Below are 17,597 nucleotides of genomic sequence, written 5' to 3' on the forward strand. Positions count from 1 at the left end.
AATTCCATTGATCTAAATATGAGCTTTTCTCAACGTCCCTTCTTTCTGTGTCTGCTATATGTGTTTACATATAATAAGTAATCACTTATTTACATGCAGGTTCCAAAGCCTACAGGAGTTAAGAAAGGGTGGCAGAGAGCTTATGCAGTTGTTTGTGACTGTAAACTCTTCTTATATGATGTGCCTGAAGGAAAATCTACCCAGCCTGGGGTTGTTGCAAGTCAAGTCTTGGATCTCAGGTTTGTACTGCTATAGCACAGTAGAAATGCTCTGTATTTTTTCCTTAACAAGAATATTAATGGTAATGTGTAAAAAGCATTTCATCATAAGAGCTCTGGTCTGAGATGACTCGTGTTCTGAATGTATTATGCCTCAACTAAGTTGAGACTGAAAGAACTGACATAAAAATGATAATTCAGTTAAGTGAATATGATTCGTAAGGAGCATGCTAGTACTACAGAATTCCATGCGCCCAAATGGAAAACAGATGAACTTTGGAAGACTGGTCCTTCCCTGCACTGAGTGAGAATCGCACGCCACTCCATACCCAGTAATTTCAAAATCGTTAAAAGAAACTAACTAGTCTTCAGAAAAGGAGCAACTAATACACCATATAACTCTGAACCTCCTTCCTTATAGAAGTCATTTTTTCCTAATGAACAATTTTAACACTGAGCACTGTCTACAGAAGATCTTGTATTTATGCTCATGAGAGTAACCAAGATTAGTTTTAACTCCAGTTTACTGAAATGTCTAGAAAGTGCAATACCCTGTAATGTTACAACATCTTCTGTCTGCTCAATAGAAAGTTTACCAGCAGTTTGATTTATATTTCTTCTGAACACTCTTGCCATGGGGTTGCACTAATACTGCTGCTCAGTTTTCAGTTATTCTGAGAGCTGACACTGATGGTTCCTTTTGACATGCCAGCAGCAGGAACAGAGATGTTGGATGTATTGCAAATAACTGTTCGTATCAGTACGTTGCTTGAAGCAGCTCAGCCAGATATTATACTAACTGTCCCATGCTTTATCTGCTGGTTGTAGCAGCCTCTTCAAGTCTGTCTTCTGAGGATTCTTAGATGTTTTGGTAGACATTTACCACAGCAACTATGAATTCTAGCATGGGCAAGTTTCAGGCATTAGTGTCATCTTTGCATTAAAATTGGCAATTATGGTGATCAGCTTGGTCAAATGCAGTTAAAAAGTCTTGTATAGACAAGCCCTTGGGGGTGGAGCACTGTGAAATGCAAAAGCTGTTCTGATGTCTGTTTATTTTACTGTAATAGAGAATAAAATCTAGCCATTTTGAAAACCCTTATTTGAATCCCACAAACTATAATTATGTTGCCAAGAGCTTTTTATGTGATTTTTCTTTTTTTCCAAAGGCCCCTCTCTTGCTACACATTGAGGTATGAATTATTCATTTCTAATGTGTCTGCTGGGCTGGAAGAGCAAATTTCTTGCTGCTAATTGTAGAATAGGTGTGGTCAGTAAACCAGAGACTACACAAAGGCAGCCCACTTGGCTTCAGGTGGACTGAGCTACAGTTACTGAATGCTGTAGAATCAGAACTAAAGCGTGAGCTCTTTGGGTCAAGACCAGCTCCTAGCCTAACAAAGCAGTGCTCCCAGTTGTGACCTCTGTGCAGTGTTAGGAGATTGTTTAAACAGTTGCGGTATCAGTTAGATTTTTGTTTAATTTTTGTGTGTTTGCACATGGATATAATTCTGTTGTTCCCTTTCTTACTAGAGATGAAGAGTTTTGTGTGAGCTCTGTCCTGGCATCAGATGTAATACATGCAACTCGTAAAGATATCCCTTGTATATTCAGGGTATGGCAATCACTTCATTCTTAAGGAAAATGCAAGTTAAAATTTCGGTGTTGTGTTTTCATTGTGAAGTATGCTCTGTGTTTAGTGTTTATAAGTATTAAGCAAACTGCTCATTGCAGAAGTATTAGAATTTATAAGAAGTGCTGAAATGTGTAGAAAAAATTATCTGTGTATAATTGTAAAGAACAATGTTAGGACAATGTAAAGAACACCTCTCTTTCCTGCTTTTTTTTGGTATATTATTTTTTATCCATTTCATTAAAATTCAGTCACATTAGTACATGTACATTAGTACATCTTCCACTGCAATTCCTGGGTATTGTTTTAGTTTTAGAGGACTTAGCTTTGGGGACTGATGCTATAACAGAGTAGAAAAATACATTAATAATCAGTAACTGTAATCCCTTGCACTTGGATGCAGAAACTCACTGTTTTCAGCTGCAGCTCTGATCAGTCATTCATTTGATCCTTTAGGGTTTTGCTAAGGAAATGTCTTGGCTAATTCATGCTTCTGTGGCTTTGCTAGCTATTTTGTGGGAATAATTTCTGCAGTGGATTTTCTATCTTCAGTTTACTATTGCTGCTGCTTATTTTTCCCCCTTACTGATTTCTAAATCTATCTTTTATTCACATCTTCTTACCCTCATCTCAAATTAGCAAATGCTGAGTACTGTGGAGAAAGGAGTCCTGAGGACAAAAGATGAGCTCTGCAGAATGGAGGTTGATTTGTTTAAGAGCAGGGCATCCACACAGTATAGCCTGCTTGAATTGATTCTCTCATTTTTGCCTGTCCTTTTTAGCTGAAAATGCATCTAACTGCAAAAGAGAAAGGAAAAAAAAATCCCAAACAATCCTCATATATAAATACTTCTGTGAGTGAACATGATAAACTGTCTCCCCAGTTTGACAAGATTATCCCACACTGGGGATATTTGATGAATTAACTAAAAACCTGGTGTGTGAGAATATCTGCTTAGATGCCCCATTGTCAGGGACCAGAGAAAATACTGCTAATAGTGTATCTCTTTTCTCTGTTATGTCCTTTTATAAAGAAAGAATTCCTACAACTGGAGACCAGAGACATCTGATGCAAGATAATTTATTCTCTTAATTAAATTTAACTCACTGTGAACATCATATCTCCTATGTTTGTGTCTCATTAACATAATGCCATAGGATAACATAGCCAACAGTTTAAAATAGTTTATATTTAAAATGTTGATATTTAGTTACGGTTCAGCACATGTACAAACCTTACAGAGTAATACAAGCTATGAGCAAGTGCAAGCCTGTCAGTTCTTTCCTACTGCATTTTTTTCATCTTTCTTCAGGATTTCTATCTTTCACATTGCATTATCCTGAAGCTATTTGGAGACTTTCTTTAAGAAAAATGGTGGGTTTTCTTCTGCAGGAATAAAGAGCCCGAAGGTGTTTTATTCCATGTATTAATAGTTACAGCCTGCAGTTTTGCACTGCTGTTTTTTCTGCTGCCTAACTACTGTTATTTTTGTGAGGCCAGATACCATTTGATGCCCTTTCTGTGACTTAAAACAGTGATCTTTTCATACAGGTCACAAACTAGTATTAAAAATTAATAAGCACACACTGTGACCGACAGATGGTTCCTGGGTAGATTTCCTGTTCTGAATGCATCCTGCTTAGCCCTCTATTGGATAATTTCCCTGAAAATTAGATGAAGCTACTGTGGTTTTGTTTTAACTTGGGGAAGGGGAAGAATGCAATATTTCACTCTCAAAAGATTGCTTTTCCCCCTGAGCTTTTAATGAAATTTGAATATGAAATATGAATTGCTCTTTCTGGACATGTTTTTTGAGAAATAAGCAAAAAATCAAAATTTAGAACAGATTGTAGTAGTACAGTTGATTAAACACATCTAATTCATAATGCATTTCATTTTCAATGTTATTAAAAATTAGGGGACTGGGGGGAGGCTTCAAGACAAATTATTGCATACTACTAAAATTCCAGTTCCAAGCAGAAGTAGCCTTTGACTCACATGTATTTAATGGTAATTGTAAGACAGGAATGTAGCATTTCTTGCCCATGTTTTAGGATTTAAAATGACTAGACTGAATATTTTTAAACAAAAACATTGAAACTTGTGCATTTTTTCCAAGAACTGTGGAATATTAGGTGTGTGCTGATTTTCATACTATTTCTGTGCATTTTAACATTATTACGAAAAAGTGCATTTTGCTTTCAACAGCTCTGTAAAGTATATCATATAGCAGTAAAAGTCTATTGTCAGCAAGATGTTAATTTTGTTTTCTCTCTGTTAAAAGGTGACAGCTTCTCTCTTAGGTTTGCCTTCAAAGTCTTGTTCTCTGCTGATCCTGACAGAAAACGAGAATGAGAAGAGAAAGTGGGTTGGAATTCTAGAAGGGTTGCAATCTATTCTGCACAAAAACAGGCTGAGAAACCAGGTTGTGCATATTCCCCAGGAAGCCTATGACAGTACACTGCCTCTTATTAAAGCAAGTTTGGCTGCTGCTATTGTAGGTATGTTCGTTTAACTATTATGGAGTATGTGTGAATGCTAAAGCTTTTAGGTAGGAATCTGTAGTGAAAACATGGATGCCTTGAAATAAATTTCTCAAGGTTAAATACCTTCATAGGAATTTAATAATGAGGGAAATGATAATGTTGCATAATCCTTGAGTTTCTCCAGCCACTCGTAGTAAATAATACTGTTTAGATAATTAAGAGATTGTTTTTGCAAAACAGCAAATATTTTATAACATACTTTTGAAAGGTAAACTGCATAAACTTGAATAAAACTGACTCTCTGCTCAAGATTGTTCAGTTAGTTTTTTGTCTAGAAAGTTTCTACCTGCTCAAAGGAGAAGGGAGTTCTGTCTGTTTCAAAGATAACATCAAGCACAACTGAATTAACATTTTCTCCCCTCCTTGTTTAGATCGAGATAGGATAGCAATTGGTTCAGAAGAAGGACTGTATGTGATAGAGGTGACCCGTGACGGTAAGTGAGGCCATAATCTATGCAGTAATTACATAAAGAATAATGAGCACCATAACTCTTAGTGCTGTTTGAATATAGGTGACACAACAGCCCTTCATATATAGTGAGTACTAAGCACTCAGTTAATTGAGAGGGAAAAGTGACTGTGAGAGATAAACACTAATTTGGTCATTATAATTATATTCAGTTGACTGGCTGAAATTAAAGGGCCAAGTGCAGGGCATATTCTGACAAGTTCTCACCTGAGCTGTGTTTCCACAGCACACAGCAAAGTGCTTCAATACTCAGAGCACACGCTGCAGCAGCTGATGCCCAGTGAATAGTCGGGCACTTAGTAATAGGACAGTGTTAAGTGATGCAGATTAAAAGTTAGTCTGCTTTTCTGATAACCTTTCTGAAGCTAACGTTAGGAAATACTAGTTTTTATGCTTTCATAAACAGCCACAGACACCTTGTGAAATCCATGCTTTCTTGTAACTCCTGAGCTGCTTTTAAGTTTAGAAGACACTCTAAATCCTACTCCTCATGGCATACAAGCTAACAGCCTTTGCTATCTGATAGGCCTGTTTCTAGCGAAATACTTAACAATAATGTTTTCTTCACCCGTGTTCATAGCCTCTACACTTAAGTTTTCTGTTTAACCACCTTTAGCCATCTATGACCTAGGGATGGTGAGGTCGGTGGTGCAGATTTGCAAAGATAAAAGGTGCTTTGGTCCCTTTGCCCCAACTTTGCCTAAATTGCTGTGACAGTCTCCTAAAAAAATACAACAGTAAATACAGTTCTTAAAATCTTACTGCACATGCCAAGTAAAAATGAAGTTTAAAAAAAAAAGTCAGGAATGTGGTTTTGAGGTAAAAAGCAAAAAGTTATTGCTTCCTCTCACTTGAAATAAGCTATTGCCCAATTCTAGGAGAAACTGGTTTATATATGGAGACGTCAGATATTTGAAATTCTTTTTTAGCAGTACTAAATGCCATTCCTTTGAATATACTTCCAGTGGTCGCCATTCTGCAAATACCTAGATATAAACATGAGAGGCAAGAAATTCCAGAGAGATTCCAGTGCAGTTTTTAACATGAGTCAAATTATATATCTAATTTGAAAAACCATTTTAGAAAGAAACAATTATCTGCACCACTGTATCACATGTAAAAATGAAAACAGGTTGTCAACTTCAGGTTTAGGTTAAAAATTGCTTCTCATGAGTCTATGGACAGTTTCTGTGTTAATAGCATTTTTATGAATGGCGCAGTCTGATAATAGTTGTTACTGTCAGTGTATGTTAACTGCCAGCTGCTTTTATCAGGGATCTTTGGTTCTGTTATCAGCTCATTCTTCACAAATACACTAAACTATACACTGGAATTGGAACTAGAGGAAAGCCTTTTGCTGTGTGGTAAAGCAGAACCATTGGTTATTTTGAAGAAAAATATCTTCAGACATATCACCTGTTTGAATAAGTGATAGAGCATGGTGGAAAATCCAAACAACACTTGGTTTTGTGATCTAAACAGTCAAGTTCTTGTAACAAGTTTACTGCTTATTTTGGTACCCTGGCTAGGCTACTCAACCATTACTGAAAAAATGCATAAAATTTCCAGTTAATATTTCTTGTTTTGATTATGATTCACAAATATTTTGAATTCATTCAGCCAACAGAAGAATGAATGTGATGCTTTAATAAAACTGGCTTGTGTATATTGTGTATAGTTCCCTATTTAAGAATTGCTTAGTCTTTTCTGTGTATACCTCTTGAAATACTGCCTAATATACCCGTTATCCTGAAAGCAGAACAGGATGAACCTAACCCTTCTAGCTGCACCTAATCCATTCTAGAAAAGCAATTTGCACACAGTGAAGATTCCCCAGTTTCCATAGGTGGCCTAGCTAGACTTTACTATTAAGCTTTTCTCAGTGTCTCTGCTCCCTTGCTGCAACTTAAGTGCATTGTGACTTACCTGGAGCTATTACCATTGCTCCAGGACATGCAGCATTTTTTTGCCTTCTGCTTTAGTTAATAAAAATCCACTCATTGCATTGCATTTTGTACTGGGATGAGACAGTTTCTAGCAATACAGCATTTTGTGTCTTCAGTTCACAGCGTTAAATACTTTATTTTTTTCTCTCTTGAGCTCCCAATTCTATCTTCTGCAATAATTTACTGAGGATATCAATCTTTTTTCCTGAATAGGAGACCACTTTCAGGTGTTAATCGTGCAGTGTATTGATATAGCAGGGATGATAATATTCATAACTTTTTTTTTTCCTTTTACCCTAAAGTAGTCTTTTTATTTCGCTTAGTGTTGCTGAGACTTTGTGTCAATGTAAGAGTTAAAGGCATATCTATGAGAACTCATAAAAGAACCCCCAGGATGCCTGCAATAAGGGCTCTTTCTTACCAGGGCTGCATCTGTGTCTAGATTCATTTTCTGACACCAGTACATGATGCTGCACGGCCTGGTAATTTCATTGTTTAACTAAGAGTTGCTCTTGTTCTCTTTGTAGTGATAGTCCGAGCTGCTGACTGTAAGAAGGTGTACCAGATAGAGCTTGCTCCCAAAGAGAAAATCATCATCCTCCTCTGTGGTCGGAACCACCACGTTCACCTCTACCCCTGGACCTCTCTGGATGGATCAGAAGGAAGTTTTGACCTGAAGCTTGCAGAAACTAAAGGCTGCCAGCTGATCATAACTGGAACGCTGAAGAAAAGTTCTTCAACTTGTTTGTTTGTGGCTATCAAGCGGCAGGTTTTTTGCTATGAAATTCACAGAACTAAACCTTTCCACAAAAAATTCAGTGAAATTCAGGCTCCAGGGACTGTACAGTGGATGACATTGTTCAAGGACAAGCTTTGTGTTGGCTACCAGTCTGGGTTCTCTCTCTTGAACATCCAGGGAGATGGACAATCTATAAACCTGGTAAATCCTAATGACCCCTCGCTTATGTTCCTCTCACAGCAGTCTTTTGATGCCCTTTGTGCAGTGGAGCTCAGTAATGAGGAATACCTGCTTTGCTTCAGCCATATGGGAATATACGTCGATTCGCAAGGTCGAAGGTCACGCATGCAGGAGCTAATGTGGCCTGCAACTCCTGTTGCCTGTAGTATGTATATGTTTTTCTGTTGCCATATCCCTGTTGCTGCTTTACTTGTCTAAAAATAACCGGCATGTACTCTATTTTCGCTTTGGTTTGTCTTTCAAGATCTACAGTTTAAGTGTTGATGAGTGCCCAGGCTCCATAGTTCTTCCTCGTGGTGGTTTCGGACTGGGCAATTTCTTGCTCAGAGATCAAGGAAGTCACAAGAAAAGAAGCTCTGTTCGGTTAAAGGACACAGAAAAAAATAATGATATAACTCCCAGTCTCTTACACAGAGGGTAGCCCTGGATGCATGACAGAGCAAGACTACTGATTTCCACAGAACTGGTTGTGATTTACTCCTTTTTGTTTTATTTTTAGGGAGAGTTTCCAAAAATAATGCAGGCAGGTGAAGTCAGATTTTCAATTGCTCTCCTTGGGAACGTAGATTTACCAGCTAGTTAGGACAGAAGCACTTCGGGGGCTGAGGATAGGATTCTGTTTGGGTTCAATAGTCAAAGGCCATGATAAAACCTGGCTTTCTGTCTGGGCCTCAAAAAGTAATTAGTGTTTGGAGTGACTGAACACAAGAAATAGCCTTTGGTTAAAAACTACACTGAGCCGTTAGATGCCTGTTGGTTTAATCAGACTAGACCCTGATAATTTGTTTAATTGTCTTGAACTGAAATTGTTTGCTTGCTTTACCTAGTTCTGTGCGGAAGTTTAAAGCAAACGTGCAAAGAAATAGTCACAAATTTACTTTACAACACCATTAGCCAAAGTGAATGTGTTCCTTCATCAGCACTGCACTTCTTGTATGGCAGCAAACCAGGGGTGTTAGCTGATTGTTTTGCCTGTTGTTATTACCAGGAGGTGTTATTACTGTAAACTATTTAACGCCGTTCTTGCCTGGGTGATCCCAAGAGACAGCGGCTGGGTTTTTCTTTTTCCCCTTTTTTCTTTGCTAGTAATGGCAACCATGTCCCCTGCCAAAGGAGATTCGATGGCTTCCCTTGTCCTGAGCCTTGCCTCCCTTGCCCAGGCCCGGGCTCTGCCACCAGCCTGACGGCTCTGCCGCCCTCCCTGTTGGCTGCTGTCCCCTCAGGGTGTCAGCGGCGGAGACGCAGATCTCTCCCCGTTGCAGGTCCTGGCCATAAAGGACCGTGTTGTTGAGGGACGGTAGGATATGATGAAGACTTTGTAGGGCATTCAGTCACCCTGTGGCAGGTTAGACATTCGTGTCACGTGTCTTTTGGGGTACACATTCATGGTAGCTGTCGTGGCTGTCTTGGAGGGAATTGAAAAACACACCACAAACCTTATTTCAGTCCTCGAGAGGAGATTTCCTGGTGTGTTTGGTCTTCTGCTGCTCTTTTCTTCTGTTTGACTGAGGCAGTGTTCTCGGCCCTCTCCTTGATTGAGTCCATACATTTCTAGTAACTGCTCTTTGCTTCAGGATCTTTGAGAGGAAAAGCATGTTGATATAAAGTGATAATAGCCATTTTTCTTTTGAATTAAAATAACATTTTTTGCTGGCGCCTTTTATTTTAAGGAAAGTGGAAAAAAAAGTTTAAAAGAGAAAGCAGGTTGTAGAGCTTTGCCTGCTGTGACCCTTTTCTGCCAAAGCTGGTAGGAGCAACCCCACAGGAATATCTAAAGCTGGATGGTGGTTAGGCAGAAAGGAAGGAAACGTGAGGGAGCTCCCAGCAGGGCTCCATGAGCCACCTGGCCGAGGGTCCCTGCCCCGTCCCTGGCGCCCGGCCATGGAGTTTGTTGCTTCCAAAGTGCAGCAGTCGGAAGCTGTAAACAAGCTGGTCTCAAACAGGCCCTTCAGTTCCTACTAAATAACAAATGTGTTTCCATTCTGAACCTTCAGGCACCATTTTGCAATTTAATTAATCAAAATTTGGAGTTAAAAATGCTGAAATTTAAATCTATGATGCTAGCAGTTATAGCAAATTTATCAAAATATTTGTTTGACAACGTGCTTGACAGGGAGGGGAGTGTCTTTAAGGCAACTTACACATAGTGGAAAACCTGCAGCTACTAAAATTTACTCAAATTTATGTCAAGTCTGGACTTCTGAAACATCATTATGGTCTTCTGTTTGTTTTTTTAAAATATGCAGGTTGTAATTCTTCATATGTAACAGTGTACAGCGAGTATGGGGTTGATGTATTTGATGTTAACACTATGGAATGGGTCCAGACTATTGGCCTGCGAAGGGTAAGTAGTTTTCCTCCAGTGTAGCATCTGACTGGGTTAATTCCAAATGAGAATTTTCTTTGCAGTGTATGCTGGGCTTCAGTTAATTCCTTGCCTCTTCCTCCTTCAAAACAGATCAGGCCATTAAACATGGATGGAACACTAAATCTCCTTAACTGTGAGCCACCAAGGCTAATATATTTCAAGAACAGGTTTGCAGGTGAGTATTGAGCAAGACAGAATGGGAATATGTTACCGAAGTGGCTAGGTAATTTTAAACAATGTTACTTATGTGTGGATGGAACGTGTATTGGCAACTTCTGGATCAGCGGGTACCTATGTATGTAAAACTGTGATATTACAGCAGGAGGTGTCCTCAGCGTACCAGAAACATCTGACAACAGCAAAAAGCAAATGCTTCGAACTAGGAGCAAAAGAAGATTTGTGTTCAAGGTTCCTGAGGAAGAGCGGTTACAACAAAGGAGGCAAGGATTTAGCCTTTTTACACAACTAATGCATGACAACATGCAGAGATTGGAAATAACAACAGTGAAAAATCACTCTTCCCCTTGTCCTCTGCCCCTTCCCTTTTTTTTCCCCAGGGAAATGCTTAAAGACCCTGAGCTAAGGTCAAAGATGATTTCTAACCCAACAAATTTCAACCACGTGGCTCACATGGGACCAGGGGATGGGATGCAGGTTCTCATGGACCTCCCACTGGTAAATACATTTGTGCATTTTCTCTTGCTCTGAAAAACTGAGAGCTGTACAGGACTCGGTTGTGGCGGTGCCAAATTCTTCTGCTCGTTTGAGAAAAGTGAACATTACTGATGCCCAGTGCTTCTAAATCCTGCTCAAGGAAATACTGTTTGGTGCCTTAGGACTGGGACACTGAAAGAAACAGATATCACTGCCAGGAACTTGTTAGTACTCCTATAAATAATCAGTCTTTCCTCCTTCCTTTTTTTTTTTTTTTTTTTTCTTGTTTTTCTTCTTAAAATAATAGAATGAATTTCCTTCCCCCTCATCCTCCCAACACTCTGCTTGGATATCACCTCCAACAGGCTTTGAGCACATCTATCACATGAGCCCTGGCTCTGCTGAAATCTTTCTCCAGAGTGACCAGTCCTCCCTGGACGGCTCCCCTCTGCTTTCTTCCTCTCCCTCCTGTGCTTCCCTAGCAAGGGTAGGAGTAGCTACAGACTGTCAGGAGCTGGAGTGCAGTGTGGTGGCGCCTCGCGAACGCTACAGCACAGCGAGGGGGAAATACTAACGCTTTGGAAGATGAGTACTAACATGCACGTAAGTTGCAGTGCTCGACAGCATCGTGTTGGGGCTTTGGATGTGTCAAGTGCAGCACGTTGTGAGCGGCTGCAGGGCCAGGCCCTGAGCGTAAGGTCACAGGTTTGCTTTTGTGTTCTCTGCCTTCCGCTCCGGAGCTGCCAGCCAGGTTTTCCCTTGTCACTCTCAGCTAACCCAGGTAAGGGTAACGTGTCTGGCCTGAAGGAGAAGGAAGGCAGAGCTGCTGGTGCCCCGTGTAGAGGCTGGCCGGTGTCGAGGCAGCTCGGCAGGTTTCGGTGCTCCTGGCCCTGGCCGGCAGCTCCGCTCCTGCTCAGGCCTTGTGTCTGTGTCTGAAAATAAGTGGCTAAGATCAAGTAAGGTCAGAGTGTTTCTATGAATGCTGGGTTGTAGTAGCTTCAGAAGCGCAGTAGGGTCTTCACGGCAAAGCAGCCTTTCCTGGGCAGTTTGGGTGCTGGCTAACAAGGCGTTTTGTTTCTACCATAGAGCGTTTTGCCTGCTGCCCAGGATGAAAAACCGTGTCCCTCTACGGCTAACCTGTCACGACAGCAGCAGCAGAGAAACAAAACCTATATTTCCTGGCCCTCATCAAGTAAGGCTGAAAACAAGCTTAGCGGTTCTAAGCAGTAGTTTACAGCCTCAACGGGATGTGTAAAACTGCCTTTTTTTGTTTGTTTTCCTTTCTCTGCAGGTGGCAGTGAAGGAGCCATTCCTTCCCGCAGTATGTCCGATCCCGACCAGGAGTTTGACAAAGAGGTAAAGTGGCTTTTAATAATCACCACTCTGTGATTCTGTAATAAGTGGAAACTCACAATATCCTGTTCCTGTAGGCTTTCTTTTTCCAATAAATTAAATATCTGAGGAAATTCTTCATAAAGATCACGTTCTTTATGATGATGTTTTCCTTCTGCAATTGTTTTCTCCAGCATGTAAAAACATTTGGTTGTAAACTAAATAAGCCAGCGCTAAAGTTAAGCTGTGAATATATCTTTGTATGATGATATTTTAAGATGTACTGTTTCAAATTAAGTTTTGCAGACAAGGGAAATCTGATTAATTGATAAAGTATCCCCAAAGTCCCTAATTATGTTCTATGGGCTGTTAGCATAGAGTAGTAAATAATACTGCTAGCTGGATAACTTTCTCTGCTACCCTAAGGGACTTGTCTTGACACTTGAGAAGGAAAAATATTCTGAAATACATGTATTTAAAAAAAAAAAAAAAGCCACTTTTTGCAAGTAAGTGCCAGTTGGCACCTGCCTGAAAGGTTCCTAGCAGCAGAAAACTGCTGTCCCTTCCTGAGTGTGGAGAGATCAGAGATAGCATTTGAGGGACTTTCTTGTTTCCCCATGAGTGTAGCTCTGGCTTTTGCTCCCTGAACAAAGGAAGTGTTAAGAAGTGTCACCCAGGGACAAACTCCTGGATCAAGAGCTCTGCAATTTCTTAATGCTTTCTGGTGCCCAACTACAGGCACGTGTAAAGATGCAGATTTTGAAGGGTGCTCAGTGCTCTCCTGAGAGCAGACCTGGGCAAGATGCCTGGGGTTTTCATCACAGCCATGCCACTGGCTTCCTTTTGCATCTTAGGTCTGTTCAAGCCGGGGTGCCCAAAGAAAGGCATTTTTAAACTGTCTTGAATGTTTAAAGGCCCTGATGGTAGGCTGTTTCAGTTGACTTTGTTATTCTGCAAGCATCCTTCCCCAATAATGGTAGATATTGAGAGTTTTTATAGGTTTTTTTTGATGTTGTTTTTTTTGTTTTGTTTTGTTTTTGTAGACCTTACAGTTTCTTAGGAGTTTTAAATTTTTAAAAACATAATAGTTTGTAACTTTTAAAAGGAGGCTCTGATAATCACCTTTTGGTTTTTATTTTTTCCCATGGGTTATAGTTTTATCACAGCATGAGCTGGATTGTTTATCATGTTGGGATAATCTTGTTATAGATGGTCTTGTAATCGTTTGAGCCATGCAAAACCTTGTGAACAGCATTCTTCAAGGATGTCACCTTCAATCTTTTTGCTAAATATAATATTCCCTTCCCAGAAAGTACCTTACAGCAGTGGCAAATATTTCCCTGAAAAGTATTTCATATCTGTGAATTCGTGTAGTGCTCAGGGCTGCCACTGTGACCAAAATAGTGTGGAACTTGCCAGCCATCCCGCTGAAGTAGGACCAGGCTTTGGAGCCAATGTCCAACAGCCAGTCTAGCACTGAGCAAATAACTGTGGATAGACCTGGCTTTGTTAGGCAGTGACTGGAGGGTGTTTTCAGTAAGTGCACCTAATTTCAAGATTTCCAGCCTGACCTAGCAGCCTTCGCTCTTTTGTCATGCTCTTAACGTACTTTTCTGTGTTGCTGACACTGTTTAGTAAGTAGTTGGTGTGATTGCTTCCTTCCTTCCTTCTCACCAAAGTGAGCACCATAGGGCTGTAATTGTTTACGTATTATATGGTGAAATTCCTTGGCTATTAAATTGGCTTAAGAAACACTAGTTTTTAAATCCTGAACAGTAATGGATAGTTAAAAGTGTTCTATCGAGGAAGCTCAATAGAACTAAAGTGGCTAAAGGAGAGGAGATGGGGACTTAGCAATGTCCAAATTACCTTGCTGCAATTCGTGTTACATGGAAAGGTGACCTCCAGGATGGTGCTAAGGCCTACTGAGGATAATGAAAGAATTGGTGTTACTGCTTAGCTTGGAATAATCTAATATACGATACTGCCTGTTGTGCTCTTTGCTTTTGTCTTTCGGTGCTTAAAAAGATTTTGAATATTAAAAAAAAAAAAAAAAAGGTTTTAAATAAATGCAATTTTTAACTGTTTCTCATTAACAGCCTGATTCAGACTCGACCAAACACTCTACTCCATCCAACAGCTCAAATCCAAGCGGTCCCCCAAGTCCCAACTCTCCCCATAGGAATCAGCTCACGCTGGATGGCCTGGAGCAGTCGACATGCGACGCGTAGCCCGGCAGCTCCGGAGGCTCCAGGAGCAGCGCGAAGCTGTCGCAGATGCTAGTGCCAAGACTGACACTGAATCGCTAGTGTTGTACAAGAATAATTATATATCCAGATTGTAGATACAAACTATTGAAATGAAGAAAATTCTTTACTAAATAGTGATGGAGCTTTTTATGCAGAATTGTTCACTGCTCAGTTATGGTTGATTCCTTTCTGCACAGCTGTGACAGTTGTATTGCATAGGAGCATTTAAGGCCACCAGTAAATAGTCTTATTCTTATGCTGAAAAGAAATAGAGAGAGATACTGATAATGTTGCTACAATATCAGGAATATTATTTTTCTATAGAATGATGTAATGTCTCATTAGCAGGAAATCCTTTTAGACACAGTTTAGACCTCCAAATAGGAAATGCAAGCAGGGCTAGTTACATCCTCAGATAAATGTACTTTTCCCTTTTTCCCTATAACTGTTTGTTTCCTAACCCTTAAGGAGAATGCTAGGAAGTGTAGGTTGTTCCCAATGTCAACAGAATCACTAGGAAGTGAAATGGAAGTTGGTTATAGTTTTGTGGCCTTTGAATTCATTTAGCCATTACCTGCTCAGCTGCATAACTCTGTATCTTTCTACCAACTTTAGTCTTGTACATAGGACTACTACCAGTTATCCTTTACCCCACACCCTGCTTTTTAGTCCTCATTGATCACAATTGTTAGTCAGGGCTTTTAAAATACTGGTAATTACTGCTGTGAAAAAACAATTTTACTCATAGTTCCTGCTATCCCCTTCTGAGAAACTTTCCCCTGGGTTTTTTGGGGTGAAGACAGACTACATTGCTAAGCTAGCAAACCTTCTTGTGGACACATTGCCCTTGAAGTCTGCTTGGTCTAAGGGACTACATCACTAAAACATCAGTCTTACTGGTTACCAAAGTGGAACGTGAAGGATGTGTAACTGAGGGTGCTGCTTTTTCCATTAATTGTATCCTCACCTGCATGAAGACCCCATGATTATTAATCAAGTATTGATCATGTAGAAAAATGCACAACACACTCCTGTATATTTTGCTATGGCCCACGTGCAGTGGTGATGTTTTGCGTGTATATTTAATCTCATGCTTCCATGTATTATACATTTAGTAATCAAAGATTTGTGACCATGTTTCATTAAAAGCTTGTAATTAATTCAGTGGCTGGCATATCCAGTTTGTCATTGTCACACTAGTGTGCCTTCTGTGCCAATTTTATGACAGTTGGATGTCACTTATTTAAAATTTGGTTAAAATGGGCTAATGATATACCAATGGCTAATGTTCTTTTCTGAAACACTGTATAGGACGTGCACTTATCTTTAGTTAAAACTGAGTGTTCTAGTCAACATTTAATCCTGTTATGTTAAGTGTTCGACAGTACTTGCTCTTTTTCTCAGATTATTGATAAAGAGGCTCAGTTAGAGCTGGACACTACTGCTTTGGGGTTTTCTGGTTTTTACTTTTTTAATGTAAGTCTAAGTCTTTGTAATTATTGAATTGTGAGAACATTTTTGAACAATTTACCTGTCAATAAAGCAGAAGAGGGAGGTTTTAAAGTTCATAGTTGTCTGTCTTGACATGTAAAAACAGTCTGCGATTGATGCTTGCTTTAGTCTCATAATAAATTCACTTTATCCACTTGAAAATTTTACATAAACTAAAAGATACTTTTACATAAAGTTTTACATAAATGATATTGCATACCTGAACACTACAGGAAAGGTGTGTGTGTGTTTCCATCCTAAATGCTTATTTAGGAACAATGGGAGTCCTTTAGATGGAATATGATGTTTAAATTGCACTCACTGCTTTACAGTTGCCACTTCATTGAGTCACTGGCCCTGTAAATTCATTTTAAGTGATTTAGATGATTGTTTTCTTACAGCTCCAGGATCTGTTCAAACATCCGAAGTGTATTAAAACACTGAAGTCAGTGGTGGTCAAAGCAGCACTCCCAGAGAACCACAAACCTCTTAGACCCTGCTCCAACAGGATCCTTCGTCATTCCTGCCTGCCCCCATCTCCTCCCTCCCCCAACACATGGTGGCTTTTCCAAATTGAGCATTTGAGCACTGTGGGAATTGCTGGAGCAGAGCCAAAGCCCTTCCTAGCATGTCCAGGGCCGCCTTGTCCCTTAGAGTGCCCCAATGCTCCCACATCGACTCTGTTACCCTGAGGTGCAGGACAGTAGAGAGCACCTCGGTCAAGGAGGCCGGGATGGCCCTTTTGGGCCCTGCTCTTCTGTGCTTGACCAAACCCCGCGGCAAGGCCAGGAGGCTGCAGGTCGGCTGGGGAAGGAGCATGGAGCGAGCCGGGAGCCTTCAGCACGCGCTCGCGCTCATCAGCCTTTGACTTCCACAAACATTTCTGCTCCTCTTGAGCTGGTTTTTCTCTGCACAGTAAGGACTTTGGATGACAACAAACTATTTAATTATGGGAGTATTAAATCACAGCACTCAGCAGTGCCAGAGCCTGCTTATAATTTAAGCATGAGAATGTTTCTAGAAAAACAAATTGCTTAGCTTGATATATATATTTTTTTTCCAATCTGGCTGAGCAGAATCCTTCCCAAGTCCTCCAGTCCATTTCAAATCTTCTATTCCCTTATGGTTTTCATTCCAGTTACCTAAAGAGTCCTAAACCCTCAGGAGAACTGTAGAAATGTGGAAATGCAAAACTCTCTTGAAATATCCCCCTGACTGCGCTTGCTTTTCTCTAGAGGTTGCTAATCTAGTATCACAGGCAAGAAACTCATTTATGCAAGGAACAAGGGTAATTTGCTCTCTGCCAATTGCTGTGCCAAGGCCATTTTCACAGACGCATTATGTAGGGTCAGGCCAATGATGCTGGAGTGATGCAGGAAACTTGTCCAAGAGCTGGGCTCATCAGAAAACTTTGGTCACTTCTAGCACGGATTCTTCAACATGAAAGGTTTAGTGTTCTGGAACACATCCTGGTGTCCCTTGCTAGGTGAGACCTAAACTCTGCCAGCACCTCTGTCTACAGCACAGATGTTCTGTGAATGAGCCACGTCCCCAGTGAACGCCAGGCGCTGTTGGGTGCGTGTAGGTGCTTGCTTTATGCTTGCAGGGTGAGTGCTTAAAACAGCTAAGTCGCAGGGCAGAACTTCAGTGTGGAAATGCTGAGCTCCTCGACACCCTTGTTGTTCTCCATGATGCTGAATTAGGCAGCCTT

At 40.4% G+C, this 17,597-nt stretch overlaps 1 protein-coding gene across 2 annotated transcripts in view; it reads left to right on the forward strand.

Moving 5' to 3' along the window:
- Nucleotides 1-14,498, forward strand: part of CDC42BPB (CDC42 binding protein kinase beta) — an 88,435-nt gene extending 73,937 nt beyond the window's left edge. The window contains exons 27-38 of one of the 2 annotated variants that reach the window (XM_088539648.1): nt 100-239; nt 1,752-1,833; nt 4,137-4,353; nt 4,770-4,832; nt 7,341-7,937; nt 10,039-10,136; nt 10,251-10,335; nt 10,480-10,600; nt 10,718-10,835; nt 11,901-12,006; nt 12,106-12,170; nt 14,246-14,498. In XM_088539648.1, coding sequence (XP_088395774.1) covers nt 100-239; nt 1,752-1,833; nt 4,137-4,353; nt 4,770-4,832; nt 7,341-7,937; nt 10,039-10,136; nt 10,251-10,335; nt 10,480-10,600; nt 10,718-10,835; nt 11,901-12,006; nt 12,106-12,170; nt 14,246-14,377 — 1,824 coding nt within the window. In that variant the 3' untranslated portion in view covers nt 14,378-14,498. The remainder of the gene's footprint in view (nt 1-99; nt 240-1,751; nt 1,834-4,136; nt 4,354-4,769; nt 4,833-7,340; nt 7,938-10,038; nt 10,137-10,250; nt 10,336-10,479; nt 10,601-10,717; nt 10,836-11,900; nt 12,007-12,105; nt 12,171-14,245) is intronic. The other variant, XM_088539649.1, reaches the window with a different exon arrangement.
- The last annotated feature ends 3,099 nt before the right edge of the window (nt 14,499-17,597 follow it).

Source organism: Tinamus guttatus, unplaced genomic scaffold (assembly GCF_059628265.1).
Source record: "Tinamus guttatus ecotype Peru unplaced genomic scaffold, ASM5962826v1 Tinamus_guttatus_pri_ptg000048l, whole genome shotgun sequence".
Taxonomy (NCBI): Eukaryota; Metazoa; Chordata; class Aves; order Tinamiformes; family Tinamidae; genus Tinamus; species Tinamus guttatus.